This window comes from Neovison vison, chromosome 3, assembly GCF_020171115.1.
Source record: "Neovison vison isolate M4711 chromosome 3, ASM_NN_V1, whole genome shotgun sequence".
NCBI classification, from domain to species: domain Eukaryota; kingdom Metazoa; phylum Chordata; class Mammalia; order Carnivora; family Mustelidae; genus Neogale; species Neogale vison.
The window spans coordinates 8,654,122-8,678,140 of record NC_058093.1 but is presented as its reverse complement, the minus strand read 5'-3'; the positions used below and the strand labels follow the sequence as shown (position 1 = coordinate 8,678,140).

The following is a 24,019-nucleotide window of genomic DNA, read 5'->3' as shown; positions in this document are numbered from 1 at the left end:
AGCCTTTAGGAAAACTTTTTACAATGCAATAGCCAGTTAAACAGCACAGCCAACTCTTGTCATTGCTACGTTATCATACCACGTGCCCTGTACCTGAAGCACAAGGGCAATGGGACACTCACGTGGTCCCCCAGAAATATTTGGCAAGAGAGGATAGTTCTGCATGTTTGTGGATGACCTTGCTATAAGTCACCTGTGTAGTTTATTCTAAGTTTTCCTAATCTAAAGGAATTTAGTGTTTAGTTTTTAATTTGAAGGATTATTTTAATATGCTAATAGCAATGTAAGTGTACTTACTATATCTCAACTATATTCTTATCAATGAAATAAAAGGACATGAAGTAGGTTGATGCATATCCCACGGAATTTCAAAAAGTTTGTGTTGCTTTCATTTGTTGTAAAGACTAAATTGAGGTTTGATGTTCTCATCTCTGAGAATATGCATTTGTGTCTCAATTCCAAGATTTATAGCATATAAAAAGGCACATGCTACAATGCATCTTTAACACAAAAAATCATATTTTCAAATGCATGTGGCTTCTTAAGAAAGTTGAGTACCACACTACACTGTGAAACTTCTAATACGTGCTTTTCCTCTGCAGATGGGTGCAGAAGGCATGGAAGGAGGTGCTTCTGGAAATCAGCATTCTCGGAAGCTAGTTAGCTTTACCTTGTCAGGTAAGGATGTCTTTAAACATGATGTCCAATTTGGAAGTGTATAATTTCAAAGGCGTGCGTGGCCATTTTGGTCTATAGATTCTCATATATGATATATGAACTAGTTATTTATATTATATTATTTGTATTATTTATATTTTTGGTAATATTCTGGAAATTCAAATATATTTCTTACCATTAGATTATTAATATAAGCTCAGAGATGATTTCTTCCACCAGGTTTTATAGAGATAAAAAGACTATATAAGTGTGTATCATTACTTTAAAAGAACACTGTAGTGTAATATGTGCCTACCCCACAGTAGAACTTTGATTATTGAAAACAAGGTGTGGTTAGCTGATCTAGAGAAAGGAAAAAGTTGGAGACTAAGAAAAATAAGCCAAGGGATGCTCCTATTTCTGTGGAGAAATACACATAAAAGTTGGAAAGCTGATAAGACAATTTTTTGGTTTATTTTCAGGTTAGTGAAATACTGTAATTGCTTGTATGTTTATGAAAAACAAAAACAAAAACACTGCTTTTCACATTGTAAGTTGGAACTCATTTGTGTTTTGTAAGTTTAACTTATTTGAACCCAGCAGTTTAAAAAAAAAGAATGCAGGAAAAGAAATCAGAGTTTTACACTAAAGGGAAATATTTTTTCATAGAACATCAGTATATACAAACTGAAAACTTGCACACACAAAAAGGACAGACATCTATGCATATATATCCTGGATCTCAGAGTAAAATAGGTTTCGTATATAGGTTACGGTGAAAAAAATTTGAAAGCTACTGATTTAAAAAAATGATTGGCTTTTAAAAGTCAAGAATGTGCTAAGAAAATCAGTATTTGAAATGGACTTTTAAAATAGACAATGGTGCTACAGTACACACAAAATGCAGACTAACAGATGTCTATCACTGTAAGATGTTTTGTTTTCACTGTTCCATGGGAGCAGTGCTTCTGAAATTTAAATTAGATTCACTTTTCTTGGCTGCAAAAAGTGTTGTGAATGAAAATTGACAATTCTCAAGAGTGAGAGAAAGCTGATCTTGAAAACAGACATTTCCATGATGCATAATTACCACATATGATGAAAGTGTGCACATTAGTTCATTGCTGGCCTTGGCCTTCGGAGTGTCCATCTCTGTTCTGGACTCTTCCTTCTCCCCTATGGGAGGTTGCTTACTATGAAAGCCTTTTTTGCTCTGATTCTCTGGTGAATGTCAGACGTTGTAAACTGGTGACTTACGGTTCAGATTTGGCCAATACATATGTTTCAGTTGGACCCCTCAGGGTTTAAAATCTATCTAGTTTTTTGGAAGGGCGCTTAGAAGTACCAAGGCTGGTGGTACGCCTCCCTCGCCCCCCGTTATCTGCGTGTCTCCTGAAAACTCTTATTTGACTATGCTTTAGACCTTCACAGTCCTGAGCGGCCACAGGTACAGAAGTCCTTCATTTATAGGTAAGGAACAAGGAACCAACCTCCATGGCTCAGAAAATTTCAAGTTTGACCATCCCATGGTTTTCTTAGTTTAGAAGCACTGCCCTCCACTTTCCAGTGATCCGTATCATCCTAAATGTGATATACACATACTGATTTTGACTCGAGCGGATGCTAATTAACTCCCCATACAAGCATGACCATCTAGAAGCTGAAAATCCCAGGATATTTTCCTAAAATGTAAGAAATAAGCTTTGGGGCACCCCTAAATGCTGCTGCTTTAACTATAATTTCCTCCACCTTTCCACCTCAATGCACATGGTGGCTGGCTACTTTGTAACTGTTGTATTTCCTAATGTATTGTCAGGTATTTGCAGATGGTACAGAAATGGCCAAAAATTATAGATGAAATCAATTCTGTAATGGTAATTCTGAAAAATTAACCCCCTTGTAGCATGTTGACAGTGAATGGTACTATTTATTAATATTGATTAAGCTCTGTAGAATGGCTACCTGCAGGTGTTCTCCTCTTGATTAGGCAAGTGGGCACACAGATAATTAAATTCTACATCTACAACAAAAACTGCGCTTAGAGAATATCTTCATCTTCTTCTTCAAATAAGACTTTAAACTAGGATAGTTAACATGTTATATACCTTTGTAACTTTGAGTTCTTTTTTGGTCTATGAGGTTATGTGGACATTTTTGAGCAATAAAATATGTGAAAGGAAAAGGGAGAAGCACGAACAGAGCTGAGACAGATAAGGGAGCGGAGTACTCAGACTACAAATAATCGATAATTTCTTGTATTTATTAAGGAAGATTTCTTTGTACAGTGTTCCTTGTGGCCATATTTGGCGTGAGGGCTATTTACCAGTGACAGCTTTCATCCCGGTGGCTTAATCTCCCAAAGGAATGCTTTTTTGATCAAAGGAATGCTTTGCATGAATAATTCAGCCCTGTCAGGCTTTGTAGCAGCCATTTCTGTACATGTTACTCCTCACTGACTGCAAAGAAATCCCTTCTTTAGGAGTCGATTTAATAGCTAAAGAATATTATTCTTCTGTCTTTGAGTCTGAGGCGAGCATAATCAAGAAAGGTAAGAAAATAAATATGCAAACTGTGTTTTTCTCTTACAGCTATTTTATGCTAACTAAAGCCAAGTGCAAGCATGTAGCATTATTAAGTGGATCGTCAGAGGCAGAGGCTGTATTAGTAATGATTCCACAGCTTGTGCCGTGCCAGGGCTGGGGCTGGAGGGCTAATGAGTTACAGGGGTTTTCCTGAATGCGTCTCACTCCTTACTCATCCTTCCCATCTGCCACTGGTTTTCAGATCAAATACCTTACAGTTTTCATGCAGTGTCCTTAACAGGAGGGATTCTTGGTTGAATTTTTCCACCTTTGCCGACTATTAAAATGGCCTCCTCGGCTGCCAGTTGGCTGTCGTTGGACAACATGCTAGGCCACAGGTTCTCGTCGGCCATGGGTGAGCCTCCTCCAGGCAGTACTCCCTGGAGACTGCAGTTCTGTGGGCAACCCTGGGCCAGTTTTGTCCTACTAAGAAAGACTGTGTTTCAAGAATGGGCTTGTGGGGCATCTCAATGGCTCCGTTGGTGGGGCCTCTGACTCCTGATCTCAGCTCAGGTCTTGATCTCAGGGTCATGTGTTCAGGCCCCATGTTGGGCCCATCGTAGAGAAAACATTAAAAAAAAAAAAGAATGAGCTTGAGTAGGGTGACTCAGGGGACCTCGTATGATTTGGGGTCACCACAAATGACCAGTCTGGGTAATCTAAAGGTCTTTGAAGCTTCAGCAACATCTGCAGAATTTCTCTCAGGACCAGAGGTCAGAGGGATGCCTGGACTGATCACAATCGCATCAGGCTACTTAGAAACCGTCTGTGACTGCAGGAACTTTAAAGATCACTTAGCTCTTGGGCCAGCCTTACCCAAACGGATATTCTCAGAAAGGTCTTGAGGACCCAGTGGGTCTGGTTTATTGCCTGACATGTTTGCATCCCTTGGCCTGACTCCTTTTAAAAGAATCAGTCTCTCCATGTACCAGACTTTAGCCAGACATTTTGGCCGCTCAGCTAGTGCGCAATGAGAGCTGGTGAATCGAAGATGAGTCTGGGACATCCATCAGGTATGTAGGGTCCTAAACAGTAACCCCATAATTACTTAATACGGCACGTGGCATTCACATTTTTAAGAAATATTTCTGGCCTCCTTTTCCCCCCAATATTTATTACCTTTGTGGAGTATATATGACATTTTAAATGTGGGACAACTGAACGTGTACTCTCGAGTTTTACCCCAAATTAAACATAGGTCTATAATTTCATGTATGTAAATAGATGATTTAACTTTTCTCTCATGAAAGAACATACAAGCATTCTTTTTGAAAAAATAAACTGTTGCCCAAGGATTTCTCTCAAGACACCGTTTGAAATGCTGGTTGCCAGACCACGTGATGATGCATGTTAGAATCAAAATGGCATCTAGGAAAAGTCCGTTCAGGTGGGTAAGGTGATGATAAATGTTTGGCTTCACTTTTGTTGCCTGTCAGGAGACCCCCCTCTGCTGGAATTCGTCATAATCCACTTGTCCTCACTTATCTAAGCGCTCATGGTGTAAGTAACTTTGTTCTGTTTTGCTGTTGTTTACCACCCCCCCCTTTCTCGCCCTCCCTCCTCTCTTCCTTTTTAGATCTTAGAGCAGTTGGGCTAAAGAAAGGGATGTTCTTCAATCCCGACCCTTATCTTAAGATGTCCATTCAGCCAGGGAAGAAGAGCAGTTTCCCCACCTGTGCCCACCACGGACAGGAGAGAAGGTCCACTATCATCAGTAACACCACTAATCCGATTTGGCATCGAGAGGTAAGATGATCCTCAAGGCTCTTCTCCTTGACCGGAAGTTGGCCAAGTCCTTCTTTGTTCTGCGTGTCATTGAGCTGTTTATGAGCACAGCAGGACGACTGAGGGGTCTCCTGGTTCTGTTGCAAAGAGGCTCCGAAGGGAAAGAGATAGTCTCTTGTGGCCAAGGCCAGGTGTAGGGCAAAACAAGTGAAGTCCTTACCTCAGGAACATGACTTAAGGGGGGGCCAAAAGGCTCAATCATCAAAATTAATATTTTAATGAATTTTTTTTAACAAAAATCAAAATCAATGCAAAAAAATTCATAATAACAAATATTAAAATTTTAAGTAAGGGCAGGGTCAGTAACTGTGCCTTGCGGTGCCGTGTGAGAGTCTAAGGCAGAAGGAAAAGTCAGTAACACCAATCCTGTTTTTATTTAAAATTTTTCTGTTTTTGTACCTGAAACTGATATAACACTATATGTTAACTAACTGGAATTAAAATTAAAAACTTTAAAAACCCTCCCAATCTTTTATGTTTTGTTCTAGTGTATATTCAGTACAAATTAAGGGGATTTCTCTCCCTGTAGGCTTTGGCAAAGGTTTTTCGGATGTCTAGAATTTGGTTAATTAATAAGGCATAGAAGGACTCATCATCCTGAGTGAAGGCAGACCGTTGATGCGTTGATGACAGACACTGTCGAGTTCCTCACAGCTACATTATGTTACCTGTCATCTTCGTGCAACGCATCATTTAAATCAAACGAGGGGTTTTCTCATTCGAACTCAGGAAAGTCAAGGAATGAACAGACATTGTTTCTCATCTAGTGAAGAAAGCACGAGCTCTCCCGCCATTTCTCAGAGATCCAAGACATGTTTAACCTACTAGTGTTAGAATGTTTCTGGGTAAACCTTCACTGGGTGTAGGAGTTATACAATGAATGAATCAGATCACTCCCTAAATGTTTAATGACAACAATATGACCTAACAGGTTCGTGGAAATATTTCACTGGGGCGGGAGATAATTCAGGGGACCTACAACCGATTGGAAAAAATAGGTATGGCTATTTGTGACTTGTCAGCAGAGCAAGATGTTTCTTCTGAGAAGTTATTGTGGTTATTTAAGTGGATGACATATTGCATATATTCTTACACCTGGTTTAAAAAACTACTTATGACCTCCAATAGTGAATGACTCTTGAAGGCACAGCACTTAATTTAACACATTTAGAAGCCTAGAAGACGTAACATGCATCTCGCTGTGAGCTCTAGAAGGAACATAGTGGATATGTTAATGATCCTAGCAATAAGTTTCTTCTGCTAACATTTTATATTTACAAAGTTCTTAACCATGTTATCAGTGTATGCCTAAGAAGGCGGCATAAGGGATGAGATCCTCATCTCTCCATTTCGATAATTAAGAAACTGAAGATTGAAGTGTTCATGTAATAGCTTCTCAGAGACAGAAGTAGTGCTTAAACTCAGCACTCTTATTCTCAGCAAATGTTTTTTCTTTTCCGCAGATTTCTAGACTCCATGGCCCTTGACAGAACTTTAGTTGTCATGACGAAATAAACTTAGTGGTGCCTAAGTATAAAACTGGCCAGCGCCATTCACATCACAGTGGTTGAGTGGATAATGTTAGGGAAGGGGCAATATTGTTCAGGTTAGATTCTGGCCCCATCACTAACTTATCCTGAGATTCTCGTTCTTGAAAATGTTACTCGTAAAGATAACATGAAGGGAATATAGGTGAAAGTCTTTGTAAATGAATAAAGCTTTTTATATTTATTTTATATTCTTATTAATAGCCAATCTGATTTTCTCCAGTGGTATTCCTAAGCAAAACAACAAAGTTTATGTTAACTTTATGTTTTTATTTTTCTGTCCCGTGTGCCTTATAAATTAAGTACTTCCCATTTAGACATTGTTTCATTCTCATATTTATCAGAGAAACCACAGTATTCTGTAGATGTTCCTACTTTAGCCATTAAGTGAAAGATTATTTTAATCTATGCTGTACAACTTCTGACTCGCATGGGATGAGGAATTAAAATTGCTGGTAATCAAACACAGCAATAATTCGAAAGCATCCTGTAACAGGATGTTAAATTTCAAAGAATTGAGGTACATTAAATGTAGTAAGTACTAAAACTGCATTGTGCACAATTTAATATTTGATAGCGTCTCCTAAAACTGTTGAACCCGGAAGAACTGCATGATTGAAGGGGCTTCTTTTGTCCTGCAGATCCTTAACTGAAGCCTTGTTATCACTGTGAATGCTAATGATTCTAAGTGAATAGAGGATGGACGTTGGCTGCAGATATTTCTAGCAAGGTGGACTCTTAAGTCAATAGGATTTAAGAGATAACATTTTCTATAATAATGAAATGATATAATTTCATATTTATCTTTCTTCTGAATCAACTTGTTACCTGTTTTTGTTTTCAGAAATATTCCTTTTTTGCACTTCTTACTGATGTCTTAGAAATTGAAATTAAGGACAAATTTGCCAAGAGCCGTCCCATCATCAAGCGTTTCCTGGGGAAACTAACCATTCCAGTCCAGAGACTGCTGGAGCGGCAAGCCATTGGGTAATCAGCCCCCCTTTGTAGGGATCTTGTTGAGATTAGTTTGCACAGAAGCAACTGAAATGAAATTTTGTAGTCCTAGGACTTTTCTTACTGAGAAGAAGTGGTAAGATAATTCTTTTAAAAAATGGAGTGTTTTTATACTCATTAAGCTGTTTAGGACCCAAGCACTTTGTTTTCATTATATACATTATCATCATCATTATTATTATTATTATTTGGTATCTGTCTTTTCTGAGATGGGCCTATCATTAGCACTTCAGCATCAGAAGTCATAATACTCAACTATTTTTGAGTATATTGAAATCTTTCAGTGAAAGTCTCTCCTAGAGCAAAGTTCTAGTGTCAGGTTCACAGCTCCGTTATGCTAATTAATCCCATCCAGACAACTCACTGTTCCTGAGAAACAAAAACCACTTGGTTTTAGGGCCATTTAAAACAAGACCTTAACTGGTACGAGGCATCATTGTAGAATTCCTAGACCTATACATTCATTCAAACAACTAAAGTTTACTCACTCAGAGAATTTAAAAATGTGACTTGATGTCTGTTTTCTTTCTGTGAGCTTTTTGTAAGTTGTGAATAAACTAGTTAAGAAATCACAACATCCCTTATGGTCAATGGTGTATGTATTTTTATGTGGTCATTTCCAGAAAACTCAGTAACGCCACTGCTCTGAGGTAGCACTGAGCGTACTGTTTTGGTATCTTTTTCATTGTAGGAGAACATTATGAACATATGGCAGTAGTAATAGTAATAGGTCGGTAGCAGTGATAGTGGTGGTGGTGATGGTGCCGCCATCTTGTTTTGTGCCTTCTTCACTGTAAGAAAACATAAACATAAACAAATGGTACTGGTGGTCGTAGTCTCAGTGACAGCACAAGTAGTAATAGCAGTGGTAGCACTGTAGGGAAACAAAAAAGATGCCTAGAGCTTATTCTGTGTCAGGAGTAATGTTCATTACTCTCAGTAGCCCATGTAACCTCAACAGCTCTGGGAGGTCAGTAGTATGATTATACCCATTTCCGAGATGAGGAGTCTGAGGTTAGCTGGCAGGAGGTGGAGCTGGGATTTGAGGGCAGATCAGCCTGCTCTAGAATCCTGGCTTCCTGTGGCACTTCACGGACGGGCAGCCATGTGTTTCTGCATAGGTATGTTAGAAACATCGCCTGATACAGATACTTGGGGATTTGCTCTATTAGATAAGGAGGATACTACATATTAGTATATCTGCTACTGACACCTAAATATATATTCCTGATCTGATTTTTGCTTTCCACCAAGTAACTGATTCATCTTGAGAAGTGCTGGGCTTCCATTCCTTACATGTTTGGCAGATTGCGACCCTCAGAAGTAGTTGAGGTTTTACAGAGTGTGGTTTTGTAGGATGAGCTAGAACTTCTTGCTAATTACCTATTTTGAGAGTATTTGTTTGAATGTGACATTTTGCAGCAAGTGGCCCACGTTTGTCCAAAATACACATGACTTTCCTCTGCTTTGTCCATCCTCTGGTTACACTAGAGAGAGATGCCTCAGGCGGTGAGAGAATTTGGCACTTATTCTTCATAACTGTGTATCATAATAATATATAATGTTCGCAATCATACATCACCGCAAGAAGCAGGATGAGTCAGATGAGACTGGCTAAGAACAAAGATGAAAAAGGAAAAAAAAAGAAAAAAAACCCAAAAATAAACAAAAGAGAAATATTTTAAAAAACAAAAAACATAAAAAGATAAATAAAGAAGGAAAGAGGACAGGTGACTCCTCTAATAGGCCCTCAACGAGGGGTGAAACTCTTAGCTCAACCCTTAGTCTGAATAGGAGGATTTCCTGTATTTGTATGATGAATAGTTGAATTGAGTATCTGGCCAGTTTGGCTAATAAACAGCACTAACACCTGTTAGAATTCTTCTTTCCAAGCAAAGAGTGTCATTTGTTAATTAATTTGTTAAACAAATATGTGTGTATACATACACCATGTCTACTAAATGTTAAACATGGCGTTCGGTATTGGGGATACGACGGTGAGCAAGACAGATGGACGCAGCTCTTTTCTTACAGTTCCTATGAAACATTTGTTTCCTAGCTCAAATCCCTCACTTTTATAAATCGTCCGTTATCAACACCAACACGCTGCTGTTACTGGCTGAGGAGAAGATGAGGATCAGTTTATTTTTAATGTCCAAAGGGATGGGTGAGGAACCACAATGTTGAGGACAGGCCCATGTAATTTGCGGCTAGGTTCATGCCTTAGCGGGCAGAGATCAGGCCCTTCTGTGGGTTAGGTGCTGTCTAAATTCTGGGAAGACCGTGGTAAGAGAAAGAAAAAGGCAGTCCTGGTCTGATGCAGAGTATAGCCATTATACAATGTTACTTGAACACTTTAATGTAAAAGTAGTATAACTCTACTAATGGTAAGAAATGCCTGTATACTCCTTTGCAGAAAAGATTTTTGAAAAATACCAGCTGAGGTAGGAAAGGCAGGATCAGAATAGCAGTTACATTTAGATGAGCCATGAGTAAATCACGTCATTAAAATGCGTGCTGCTGAAAGCGGCCTAGAGCCGCTGAGAAGACAAAGCCGGACGGTGGTATGGGACTGCAGAGCAGGGGATTCGTGGTCAGATGAATCTGTGTTCTAATCCCGGTTCTGTCCCGCAGTGCTTGTGTCAGGCCTCAGACCAGCCACCCACCCTCCCCACGCCTCGGTGTCCTCCTCTAGGAAACAGCTGCCGCATGCCTCCCAGGGTGGCTTTGCCTCTGCAGGCAAAGCCCTTAGCAGAGTGTGCGTGGCCCATGGAAAGCACTCATGCTGGGAAACAAAAGCATTTTAAAAACATCGAGACAAAAAGTGTCACAATGTTTCTAGGGAAGAAAAGAAAAAGAAAGAAGAAAATAATCTTACAGTTTTAAGACATTCTTGCTGAGAAGTCAGAAGGAGCCGCAAGAGCTGAACCGGGATTTTGCAGTCACACATGTTCTTTTAAAGGGGTGATGTCTGTGTGGAATTATCCTGAGAAGGTAGAGACGGACAAACAAAACAGTGACATGTGCTAATAATGCACGGCAGACTAGTGGCTCTAAGTGGCACAGTCATGCAAATAGTAGGCAAAGGCGTAAGTTTCCTTCTGAAGTGGCCAGTAGAGGGCAGTGTGAGAGCACTGTGTGTGATTTCATACTCTGGTTATTACTTGTATGAAGAAAAAATCAGATTGAGAATGAAGGTTGCTTCATACAAGGTCATGATGTAATTGCATTTGACTTTGATTAAATAAACAGATTAAGGCCGGAATGGGGGGCCATGGTAGTCAGGGACAGACACTTCCTATCCTGCCGTCTCCCAACTTCCAACTCCTATGCCTCAAGTACACTAGCAAAGTGTCCCCATGTCCTTGTGTGATAGTCCTTACCTGTCATGTCCTTGTAGGACCAGTTTCCTATTCTGCTAAATGCTGAGAAGCCAGGCCCTCTACACTTCTGTACCTCAGTCAAAAAATGCCAAAACCCTTCCCAGCCCCTTGATGATCTTTTCCTGGTTGCTCTTAGCAGTGAGAGAGCGAATCAGTCCCTGTTTAAGAAAATCATGTAATACTGTGTTGCGTTTTCAGCTTCTAACAAGATTTTGTTGCATCCTGGGGTTTATAAGTATTCCTTTGTGGGAATGAATCGTATTACGTTGGATTAGAACAGGCTTTGGAGCGTTGTATTTTCTGGTGAGTCGGAAAGTGTTAAGAGAAGTGCGTGAGATTTGCGGGTGGCCTGCTGGAGGAGGGGAAGGCCAACAGCGGTGCAGTAAGGAAGGAACCATTTCTCCTCTTACAGTGATCAGATGCTCAGCTACAACCTCGGCCGCAGGCTCCCAGCCGACCACGTGAGCGGGTACCTCCAGTTCAAGGTGGAGGTCACGTCTTCTGCGCAGGAAGGTGAGAGAGCTGTATGACTATGTCGCTGTGGGAAAAACTCGTTCAGTCTCAGTCCATTGTCCGTTGACATTGGAACAGAATTTGAATTTGTGTCCTGTTCCGAAACTAAAATAGCTAATCCGTGATTACCTCCTGAAGTTTCCCAAGCAGATGGGCAAGCTTGTTTCTCAAAAAATCTCTCTTAGGTTTACGCCTCCGTTGGGAAACTGAATTCTAGAATTTCTAGGAGTAGTGAACGCAGACTCTTCATCGGTCACACTGACCAAAAGATACTCATTCAGTAGTGAGTTGCTCATCTTTGCCAGGCAGCGAAACCGTGAAGAAGGCTTGCCGGGATGGCCGAGTTTGTTGAACTGAGGGGGGGCAAAGGGATTGAATATTAGAAGTTTTTTTGTCATGCCTGCTTTGTTTGAATACATGCTGTTTTCTCCTTCAGATGCTTCTCCAGAAGCTGTTGGCACAATCCTTGGGGTCAACACTGTGAATGGAGACCTCGGAAGCCCTTCTGATGAGGAGGACATGTCGGGGGGCCATCACGACGGCGCCGTGTGTTCCAACGGGCCGGTTTCTGAGGACAGCGCTGCTGACGGGACGCCCAAGCATTCTTTCAGGACTAGCTCGACTCTGGAAATGGACACAGAGGAGTTAACCTCCACGTCCTCGCGGACCTCACCCCCCCGAGGACGCCAGGATTCACTCAATGATTACTTGGATGCCATTGAACACAGCAGCCATTCCAGGCCGGGCCCAGCCTCCTGCTCGGAGAGGTCCATGGGCGCGTCGCCCAAGCTGCGGAGTAGCTTCCCCACCGACACGAGACTCAACGCCATGCTGCACATCGACTCGGACGAGGAGGACCACGAGTTCCAGCAAGACCTGGGCTACCCGTCTTCCCTGGAGGAGGAAGGAGGCTTGATCATGTTCGGCGCCACGTCGAGAACGGACGACGCGAGCCTGACGTCGCAGACGAAGCCGGAGGACACCCCGGCGGAGGCGGAGGCGGAGGCGGAGGCGGAGGAAGCGTCCACGAACGACTCCGCGTCCTTGGAGGAGAAGCCGGAACACCCTCCCGAGCCGGCGGAGGCCTCGCTGCCCGCGGGCGCGGCCCCCGAGGAGAGCGAGAACGGCGCCGAGGCCCGAGCGGGCGGCGAGCAGGGCGGCGGCGAGCTGTGCGACTCGCAGGAGGCGGACCAGGCGGCGAGCGGGGCGGACGCGGCGGCCTCGGACGCGTCGGGGGGAAGCCGCCGCGCCGCCAGCGAGGCCGAGTCCCTGGACCAGGGCTCGGAGCCGTCGCAGGTGTCGTCGGAGACGGAGCCCAGCGACCCGGCCCGGACGGAGAGCGTGAGCGAGGCCAGCACCAGGCCGGAGGGCGAGAGCGACCTGGAGGGCGCCGACAGCTCCTGCAACGAGAGCGTCGCGACGCAGCTGTCGTCGGTGGACACGCGCTGCTCCTCGCTGGAGAGCGCGCGCTTCCCCGGGACGCCCGCCTTCTCCTCCCAGGACGAGGACGACGGAGCCGGCGCCGCCGAGTCCGCGGGCGGCGCCGCCGGAGGGTCCCCCGCGTCCCTGCGCGCGCCCAGCCCTTCGCCGGGGGGTGGCGGCGCCCGGGGCGGACGAGGAGGCGCCGGCGGAGGCCTCGGCGGATTCGGGGGCCTCGGGCCCTGCGGCGCGGCAGGAGGAGGCCGGGGAGGTGTGGCGGCGGCGGGGGAGCCTGGAGGGAGCGGCCGCCCCCGAGAACCGGCCCCAAGAAGACGGCGACGCCGGGGAGGCCCGCGGGGCGTGCGAGGGGGCGGCGGCCCAGGAGGAGGGCGCGGCCGGAGGTAGGAGCGGCGGGGCTCGGGCTCAGGCCGCCCCCGCGAGGGGAGGCCCCGGTTGTCCCTCGTGTGACTCGTGCTGCGGGTCTCGCGTCCGAATTCGGCGCGTGGGCTCCGCGGGTCGCTTTGTCTTCCGAATGGATCTTCCACGGTGGGAGGGAGAGGCCTGTCCGTGTGTCCGCGGCTCCACGCGGGTCTCCGCCGCGCCCGGGTTTTTGAGCAGAAACGCAGACGGGCCGGCGCCGTCGGGGGCGGGTAGCGGCTTCGGACGCGCGCGGGTCACCGCCCAGGAGGGCCGAGTCCGCGCCCTGCGTGCGCCACAGCGTTTCCGACTCTGCGGCGCGGCAAGTGCCACCAAGTTGGGCGCTGCCTCCTGACGCGGAGGATCGCGCTGTCTGAGCGTCGGGGAAGCGAAGTCACACCCACAGTTTGTATTTTGTCTCAGTGAACGCGGCCGGGCAACGTTTCCTTCGAGGCCCCAGAAAGTCCCAGGATAATTCCTGCGCCCGAAGAGCCCAGACGCAGAAACGGGAATGAGTTTCCTTATTCTGCAGCTTATTATTATTATTACTATTTTTACCTAAAGTGTCCCTTTCTTCTCTCCTCCTCCTGTTCTCCTTTTCTTCTTCTTTCTGTTTCCTTCATCGTCTTGTGGCCACGATGGGCCCCTGAAGGCCTGGGGCGTGACCAGGACCAGCCAGGAGGGGAAGCGGGAGGCGGTGGGTGCAGAGGGACATTCCTCCGCAGGACCCTCTTCTGCTGAGCGCTCACCTCCGGCTCTTTTCTTCTGTTTCTGGGTCGAGAGAGAGAGAGAGAGACAGAGAGAGAGGCGCAGACAGACAGACAGACTTGGTCCCGGATGTATGTTAGCTCTGGTGGTTGGCTGGGTTGGGTTTGGTGTTTCACAGAGACTGTTTTGACACTGAAGGGGAAAACGCGACCCAAGCCCCTTTTTCTCTTTAATCCTAGGTTCTCAAGCCAACGGCCACCAGCCATTGAGATCGCTGCCATCCGTGCGCCAGGACGTCAGCCGCTACCAGAGGGTGGACGAGGCTCTCCCGCCAAGTAAGCCCCTGTTAGCGCGCAGGTGCACGCCCCGAGGGCGCACCTCGGGTCCTTTCCACAGGACCGGAGGGCGGATGCCCGTTGCCCGAGAGGACGGGCCCTCAGCGCTGCCCCTTGACAGAGCGGCAGCAGGTGGAGAAGTTGGGAGCTGAGGACTCTGGCCCTGTCCTGTTGGGGGCGGCAGCGGGGTTGGGGGTTGGGGGGCAGCACACACTGTAATAGAGTCGGTGCTGTAATTGGGGAAACAGAACCACATATTTGGGGCAGTTGAGTTCATAATAGAAAATTTTAAAAATTATGCCTGACAGCAGCATGAATGTTCAGTCAGGAGACAAACTGGTACGATCTCTAAGAAGAGCCTCACTCTATGGGATTTACTTCTTTCTGTTCACTTACAGCATTTTAGGTCATTAAGTGCAATGTTCTGGTTTTTTCCTTGGGGATATGCAGAGAAGTGTGAGTAATTTCAGGCATTGGTCTACCATTTATGTGGACCATGACAGTTTTCTGGGCTTTTGAAAGATATGTCATTTCTTTCTTTTAAGAAACATGTGACACTCAAAGGGGGATGGTTGAGGATGAGGGATTCTGGGAAAACAGTTGTACAACCTGTATCCGCGGGTCTGAGTGATACGCATGGCCGGTTATAATCTGGACATCATCCAAGCTCTGTTTAACTGTCTAGGATCCCTTAAAGCAGTATTTCTCTTTAAGAGCAAGTATTTTGATGAGTAGTAACAAAGCTCAGTAAATTCTGCTTGTAGGGGAACACATTGGAAAATATATCTTTCTGCATTATTGCTTTTCCTTCTTATTCAGTCTCTCAGCTCTCCCATCCTATAGGTGATCCTAGCAAGAAGCTGATGCCCCTGTATTTTAAAAAATGGTGGTACAGGGGTGCCTGGGTGGCTCAGTGGTTTTAGGCCCCTGCCTTTGGCTCAGGTTATGATCCCAGGGTCCTGGGATCGAGCCCCATATCGGGCTCTCTGCTCAGCGGGGAACCTGCTTCCTCCTCTCTTTCTGCCTGCCTCTCTGCCTACTTGTGATCTTTCTCTGTCAAATAAATAAATAAATAATCTTTAAAAAAAAAAAACCAACAATTTGTTAAAAATGGTGGGACAGAAGAACACCTGGGTGGCTCAGTACGTTAAGCGTCTGCTTTCAGCTCAGGTCATGATCCCAGGGTCCTGGATCCAGCCCAAGACCACCTTCCTACTTCGGGGGGGGGGGGGGCGTCTGTTTCTCCCTCTCCCTCTGTTGTTCCCCACCCCCACCCTGTGCTCATGTAAGCTTCCCATCGGGCTCCCTGCTCAGTGGGAGTCTGCTTCTCCCTCTGCCCTTCCCTCTGACAGGCTCTCTCTCTCAAATTAAAAAAAAAAAATCTAAACAAAAATGGTGGGACATAAAGGCAGAGGTGCAGGAATATACATTCGTAGGGCTGAAATGCTGAGTACTTAGATTTGGTGAGTGTTAACAAAAAAGCTGAATAGTACTGTGTACAATTGGCCAAAATATTGGCTTGATTCTTTGGAAATTCTGTTGTGAAGAGCTCCTTCCTTTGCTTATGTACTTTGATAATTGAGGGTGGTTATTTATAGGAGATACATATTTTAAGCAACTTTTAAAAATAGCCCAAGATATTAATTAACCAGTGTGTCATCTGAAGCAGGTGGAGGAATAAAAAAATTTCCTTATTGTTTACCCTGGGAGAAAAGATTAGAGATGGAAAAGAAAAATACCCCTGGGAGGTAGTTGGATATAATAGGAAAAAAATGAATTGGAAACATGAAGAGAGGATTCGGGAAGACCTTTGTTTGTATGTGTCTGTGGATTAGTAGTAATTCGAGTTTCTGAGGCGTTGCATCACATCACATGTACCCATTACATGGGTAAATGGCATCTTCTGGCCACATCTAGTTGCTCTGAATTTTATTGAACGATTTTGGTTTCCAGTTTGCATTTGATAAAGGCAAGTACTTTTCTGCTGAATCTATGGCTGTTATTTGTGATCTTTCAGTGCGTTTGTTTAAACATTGATATTTGCATTATATAGAATTTAATATTAAAAAACAGTTGGTTTATTTTAATAAGTTGATATATTTAAGAGCAAAAAAGCAATTTAATAGTGTATCCAATTTAATGAGTGACTAAAGAGGAGAAAATTCTTTCTTAAAAAAGTATTTTTTTGAGATTATTTATCTGACAGGGGCGCCTGGGTAGCTCAGTGGGTTGAGGCCTCTGCCTTCAGCTCAGGTCATGATCCCAGGGTCCTGGGATCAAGCCCCGCATGGGGCTCCCTGCTCAGTGGGGAGCCTGCTTCCTCCTCTCTCTCTCTCTCTGCCTGCCCCTCAGCCTACTTGTGATCTCTGTCTGTCAAATAAATAAATAAAATCCTTAAAAAAAAAAAAAAGATTATTTATCTGACAGAGAGAGAGAGAGAGGGAGAGAGCATGGAGGAGGGATTGAGGGAGTGAGAGAGAAAAAAATAATCCTCAAGTAGACTCCCCAGGGAGTGTGGAACCCCCATGCAGGGCTCCACACAGGGCTCACTCCCAGTATCCTGAGATCATGACCTGAGCGGAAGTCAAGAGCTGACCTCTTAGACTGACTGAACCCCTTGGGTGCCCCCAGAAGAGAAAAATTCTTAATCACTGTTATGCAATTTACAGATTTGGGTTTTTCTATGATCAAGGATAGGTTACAGATTATGGTCGAGCCTGATTACTGTTTGGCTCTGTCCTCACGCTGTTTTGGCCCCTCCTGTTCTCAGGTCTGTCTCATCCTTTTAAAGCCTTATTTAATCACGTGACTGCTCTGCTAGCTGTCTGTCCCCAACCTAACCAGTTCTCTGCCTTCCTTTCCTAACTGGACAGCTCTGCTACCCCCTCGGGCCATGCCTCTGCCTTGGAGCTGTGGTATCCCACATTCCACACTGTCTTGTGCCTTCTGCCTTCACGCAGGGTCTCCGGAGAGGCTTGGCCATGGGGCGCCTGGTCGGATTGTACAGATTAGTCTGTCTCTTAAATGACCTGGCTAAGAGCTGTGCTATTAACACTGTGAATTATGACACTCCAACGTGCCTAGTATTTCATAGTTTACAGAGCGTGTTTACCCACTTTATTGTTTATTCTTTGTTACACTCTTATGAAGTAGGTCAAGTGGGTAGAAATTGGCTAAAATGATTCTTTAATTTCATTGATGGAGAAACTGAAGCCCAGATAAATTAAGTAACTTGTTTACGATCTCTACTTCACTAGTTGAGACAGAGTCTTAAATAACTTCCTTGTCCTCTATCAGGTATTCTGATCTGAGATTAGAAGGGAAGGGACTCTGGTGCGAGTAGATGAATGTAAATTTTGAAAGTTACTTAGCAGCAGAGTAGTGGCATATGTGATGGTGTGTCACCTGCTAGATACAAGCTTCACCTTAAATAAGAGGTTTTGGGGGCTTCACTGAAGATTTCTTCCATCGTAGTGTTTTGAGGTCAGACCTAAGAAGGCTCAAAAAGCACTCAACTTTCTTCTCATTCTGCTGGATTAAGATTAATCAGCAGGACTTCCCAGGGGCCCTGGAGTCTAAGAAAAGTGGTTGTGGTGACAATGTGAGCATCCCCCAGACAGATTTGCTCTCTTAAGCCTTTGTATCAGACTCAGAAGCACATTTTCCTCCTTATGTGGGTCACTGTACACAACCCTCAGCAGAGCAGGCTGCTGAAACATTGTACCTTGGGCTTTGATGCCCTCCCCGCCATTCTTGATTCTTGCTTTTCTTTTCCTAGTTATTACTGTTGTTACTTGAGCTTATTTTCACCTCAAGAACCTTGTGCACTAACATATAGTGAGGAAACCACAGCAAACTTGGGCTTTTCTCTGAAGATTTATAGACAATGAAGGGGATCAGCGGTGTCCCTTGCTGTACCTTTTCCCCGTCACAGCTGATCATGGGGTGGTCTGTGCATCAGTGTTACAATGTAGCCTCTGGACGTCTGTTTGGTCTCTTTTTATGTAAAGCAGGTTTCCATGTTTGTTTGCTTCTTTGTCTAGTCTGATTTCTCCTATCTCGGGAACTGGGACCTGATCTTGAACTTGGTCTAGAAATGATAAAGCTGTAGCAATGTTCTACCGATTGTTTTTAGAATCTTACTCTTGCTTCAGGCCACGGGCCCTGTGATATGACCTTGTGAGCTCTGTAACGCCAGCCCCTGGCTGAGAGAGGTTCTCGTGATCCATACGCTGCGACTCTGTATGACCCCAGGTCTTAAGGGCAGCACAGCAGTGGGGAGAGCCTTCCCTGGAAATGGCTTAAATCTGAATCCACACTGAGTGCCTTCAGAATTTGCTGATCTTTTTTTTTTTTTTAAGATTTTATTTATTTGTCAGAGAGAGAGAGCGAGCGAGCACAGGCAGATAGAGTGGCAGGCAGTCAGAGGGAGAAGCAGGCTCCCTGCAGAGCAAGGAGCCCGATGTGGGACTCGATCCCAGGACGCTGGGATCATGACCCGAGCCGAAGGCAGCTGCTTAACCAACTGAGCCACGCAGGCTTCCCTTTTTTTTTTTTTTTAATTTTATTTTATTTTTTTGGTATTCCCAGATTCGTTGTTTATGCACCACACCCAGTTCTCCGTGCAATACGTGCCCTCCTAATCTGAGGTGATGGACTGCCCTGGCTGCTGGAGGCAGGTCAGGGCCGATGAAGCCCACTAGAATGTCATCAGCATGACAGATCTTGGTCATTTTAGGGTGAAGATAAGCTCAACCCCTTCTGAAAAACTTTCATTTTATTTTTCTTACTGGCTGTGGTATAATTGTGACTTAATCCCTTGCTGCACTGGGGACAAAAAGGAGCTGTTGAGTGTTTTTCCCCCAGAAGGGTAGGAGTTAGGAATGGGATTAGACTCTAAATGAACCGTCTAGATTAGTCGACCCTGGTAGGATCCCAGGGTTCTTGCCACAGTGTTTGGATCAGCACACTACTTAGGAGGTAGGTTCAAATGGGCAGGTCTGGAGAAACACAGGAGAATGTTCATCATTTTTTTGTGGTTGTGCTGCACTTTCATTATTAAAGCATCCTTTGAAATGAAAGTTTAAAATAAGGCTGTGAATCTGAAAGGTATAATTAATCTAACTTTCTACTATGTTTAAGGCTAAGGGCTCTTATTTTCCAGAGCTTAAAAGTGAGTTTTAAGAGCTGAATTGATGCTTTTAATCTAAAAGCTACTTTTTTTAAAAATGAATTTAAGGTTCACCATAGACTGCTATTTGAGATTTTTAAATCTTTTTTTTAAAAAAACAAATATGATATACAGACAGAAAAGAGCACGTTCCGCTTGCTAAATCCTCCAAACCTGAACATACGTGTATGTCAGTGGCCCATCACTGGGGCCTGGAAGTCTCTTTGGGCCCCTTTCAGTCACTAACCTGCCTCCCGAAGGGGAAATGGACCTACTGAGCTGACTCCCAAAATCACAGATAAGTTAACTTACTTTTGTACTTTGTACAAATGGTATGTACCTCCTTGAGTGTTGAAATAAGGAAAAACTAATCTTTAAACACAGCTGTCCATCATCTACCACAAAAGCTTTATTTTTTCCTTAGAATATCTTCGGTTCATTATAACTTCATCATCTCACTCTGTGGTAAAACACCATGGATTATATAATTTCTTATACTGGTTTATACATTCACTTCCCAATGTTCAGTTTCCTCATATTTCTAAACCCAGTTATAACTCATTCAGGTCCCACTCAGGTCCTCTCAACCCCTTGGTTCACACGGTTCATGCCTCCCCCGAATTGCCCTCCCTTCTGTCACCGGTCTTCTTCCCTGTCTCCGCACACCCCCACATGTGTTCACGGCCTCCTGTCGTCACCAGCTGGACGGTCCAGTGGAGACCAAGGTCTAGTGTGAAAGGACTGGGAAAAAAGCCTGATGAGATGAAGAGGGATCCCAGGGACGCCCCCTGCTCCCCTCCCACATCTGCTGGTTCTAAAAGTTGGAAGTAAGACCTTCCTTGCTCCGCCTCCCTCCGGGGCCCTGCCTAGGGATTAGCGCTGTGACCGTGGCCTTGGTGTGCTTTTACACACTTTCCAACTCTCATGGCCCCTGTTGCCCAGCCGTTGAAAGGGGCTGTTCTGTTTGAGTCTCAGGGTATCTCCTAGTCCAGCCGCTCCGGGATCTCAGCTAGAGTCTTTTGGATGAAGTTTTGTTTCTCGTGAGCCTGTATGTCATGACCTCTTAGAAATCTAGCATTAACACCATGGGTTTGTCTAGTAACTTAACTGCTTTAAGTTCTTATAAATTTATGTCAGCGTTCCTCAGATTTTAGTGTGTCTAGGAGCCACTTAGAACAGTTGTCAAAAATGTAGATGACCGAGTTCTAGCTCCGGCTACTCTGACCTTGCCCATCCAAGGTACGGCCTGGGGATCTGCATTTTTATTGATCCTCAAAGTGATTCTGATACCTTCTGCCAGAGTCCCACACTTTGAGAAGCATTTCTGTAGGTAACAGTTCTCAAACCTTGTTATTGCCATGAAGCCCTTTATGCAAATAAAATCTTGTGTGCAAGACCAGTAGGCACAAGAGGTAATACTGAGGCTACAGTGGCTGACACTGGCTTGGCAGGTCCTCAGGACCTCAAGGCCCTTGGCTCTATACAGCTAAATTAATTAGAGTTTAGTTTGCAAATGCAGGCCCAGACATGAGATGTTGATAGGTTCTTACTAAACCTAATGTAGAAAAATGGGTGTCATTTTGAAGATTCTTACAATTTGAGAACCGAAAGGGACCTTAGCTAGGTATCATTCTGCCCTCTGATTTTTCAGGTAAAGAAACTGTGGCTCAGGGATGTAGTGATTTGTTGAAGGTCATGGAACAAAGGTGTGACAAAGCCATGGCTGGAAGCCCCAGGCCTTCTGCCTCCCACTGTGGTGCACACACCCCAATACATTGTTCTCAGACGCATTGTGCCCTGATTGTACACCCCATTTTACAATATGGCAAGACAAGGAAGCCTGTCTGATTTTATCATGGTCTCTGATGCTGGGCAGTGAGTTTTCATATGCTTACTTGTACCAAGAATAAACTAGGCCTAGTATAAAAATTTATAATAAACCATACCCACCTCTCTCCACCCTGTAAGGAAACTTTGGTGGATAAATTAGAGAGCTGATCTTCCTACGGACATCTCTACTGTCTTTGGATGGAAGGGTACACTTGGGTAAGAGTCAACAATAGAACAGCCTTTCCAACCTAATGCTAAGTGTCCACTTGAAATCAGCAAGACCGCATTTCTCTTTATGGGATCTTAAGTAACCTCACTGTAAAGGTCGGACATCTGATAGGGCTAGTCTTAATGGGCACCAATGTTCCATGTTCTTTGAAAGCAAATTTTCGGACCTCATTTTCTTATTCTTCTCATCACACACAGCGATGTCTTTGTTGAAACACATTAGGGTTATTCCTGGAGTTTGTGGGAAGTGACCACAAGAATCATTCTTTGTTATGATTTTATGTTATTGAAGCTACTTGTTCTTCTAGCTCATGCTATGTGTAATGTATAGTGGTAAATATATGTGGAGATTCCCCACTCTCCCTCCTCACCCATTTTGTTACCCATATGGCCTTTATAGAGACCATATTCTGTGGGGTAGATTCCTATGTAGTTTGTTCAAGGACAAAGTTCTATCTTTGAAGATAATTTTTTTACTTTCTTTTGTCAGAAAATGGAAAGTATGCCACAATACTGTTTTCTTTTCTGCTTTAACGGCCAGAAAACTTAGAGCCAAAAGTTGAGTTATAAACTTATCTTGGGAGCTTGGCAGCCCCTCTCTTTCTACTTTTTTTAGTTGGTTTCTATTCTGTTTTTATCCCTAATTGACCTATTCTACATTTTTTAAATTAAAAGCTACTGTAGATACTTTTGGGGAAAGAAATGGCCCTTTGTTTTCTTGTGCATTTGAGTTGCATATACTATGTGCTTGAGTCATCCTGGCTTTAATGAGATGGAGTAATTGGTTCCAAAATCTTTGAGATGGGAAAGTATGCAAAGAGCAGAGCAAAACAATGTAATAGATCAAAGAATTTTTGGAAAATGGTTCCTGAAAATTCTCTAATGGAGTTCCTATTTGTCAGCTTACAGCAGGCTGATCAAGAGGTCTTTTGGAAACAGCTCATTGATGGGATTGCGACTGTGTCCAAAGAATTCAGATTTGGCAGGTGGTTCGGTGTGAGTCTGTGTTACCTTGGAGCATGAGTGGCACTGATTCGCTTTTTTGTCTGTGTCGTGCTTTTTCTCAGCCCAATTTTTCTTTTTCTCAGCCCAATTTTTCTTTTTCTTGCCATTTGTCATAAATTACCATGTGCTGGGATCAACAAAAACAGATCTTTCCACCCCCAGCCCTTCACTGAGGCTGCCCTCGGTGATCAGCCGCTGCCAGCTAGGCGCTACCATTCAGGGCCTTCCAACCCTGAGAACTGCGTTAGGGTATGTGCTCTGGTCTCCGCCGGAGCAAATGCAGCCAACACGCCTTCCTCTCAGTGTGCAGGGTTACGCCGACCCACGGTGCCTCTTGATTAGCGGTGTGATGACATGAGGAGTTTTGAAACAACTGAGCTGCTAAGGAGAAAAGTGCTTATTCATTTCAAAAAACATTTTACACAGAAATAGAAATGTATAAACACTTAGCTGGTTAAGGAGTAGATTTCTGTTTTATTTTTTAAAGATTTATTTGAGAGAGAGAGAGAGTGAGTGAGTGAGTGAGTGGGTGGGAAGGGGCAGAGGGAGAGGAAGAATCCCAAGCAGGCTCCACGAAGCAGGCTCTACTCCCAGCGTGGAGCCCGATGCGGGGCTTGATCCCACGACCCTGAGATCATGACCTGAGCTGAAAACTGGAGCTGGACATGTAACTGGCTGAACCAGTTTTTGTATATTGTGTATAAATTGCACTTCCCAACTACAGTCAGTTTCAAAATTTTGCCTTTTGCAAAGATCAGCTCATGCCTTGTGTATTTTGATAGGAGAATGGTCCTTTAGAGAGTCTCAGAGGAGGTCTGTCTGAGTCTGGAGATCATTCTGCTTTCTGTTTCTGCTGAACATGCACTTACGTATTTGTTTACAAAGGTGAACAGACTTAATCCAGGGGATTACTTAAACATCAAATTAAATAATATTTTTAAATGTATTTATTTGAGGTTGGAGGCAAGTAATCACCCTTGTTCTGAAAATGTATTCATCTTTGGGAAAGTGCAAAGGGAAGTTTGTAGATTATGACACCATTTAATGACTGGGCTAGCCTTATTTTCTTCTGAAGACTACATTTACCAGAATTGTATGTAAATATGCACTTGGAAGCTTCCAGCTCTACTTTCATTCATGCTGGAAGAAAGGAGAGAGGAAAATCAGTTTTTGGTGAAAAGAGTCATTGACATCAATTTCAAAGTCTTCTGATACCAACAATTTGTATTTTTGAAACATTGGCGCTCACACATGAAGATGGGCATTGTGGACAGGTCTGGAAGGATTCTCTACACTGAGAGATCCTTTAAAGTGGGGGTATTCCACACACGGGGTATGTTTTCGAACTGATCACAGCAGATCCTGAAGTGGACAGAGGGAGGTGCCTGGTGATGCGGGGAGACGTATGGTGTTAGCCCCAGTTTCT

At 44.3% G+C, this 24,019-nt stretch overlaps 1 protein-coding gene across 1 annotated transcript in view; it reads left to right on the top strand.

The window, feature by feature from the left end:
- The window catches only part of HECW2 (HECT, C2 and WW domain containing E3 ubiquitin protein ligase 2), a 227,005-nt gene that overhangs the window by 98,659 nt on the left and 104,327 nt on the right, over window positions 1-24,019 (top strand). Inside the window, 7 exon segments of the mRNA XM_044241206.1 lie at window positions 603-678; window positions 4,816-4,985; window positions 7,416-7,558; window positions 11,381-11,481; window positions 11,918-13,071; window positions 13,073-13,301; window positions 14,265-14,360. Of these exon segments, the coding sequence (XP_044097141.1) occupies window positions 603-678; window positions 4,816-4,985; window positions 7,416-7,558; window positions 11,381-11,481; window positions 11,918-13,071; window positions 13,073-13,301; window positions 14,265-14,360 (1,969 nt within the window).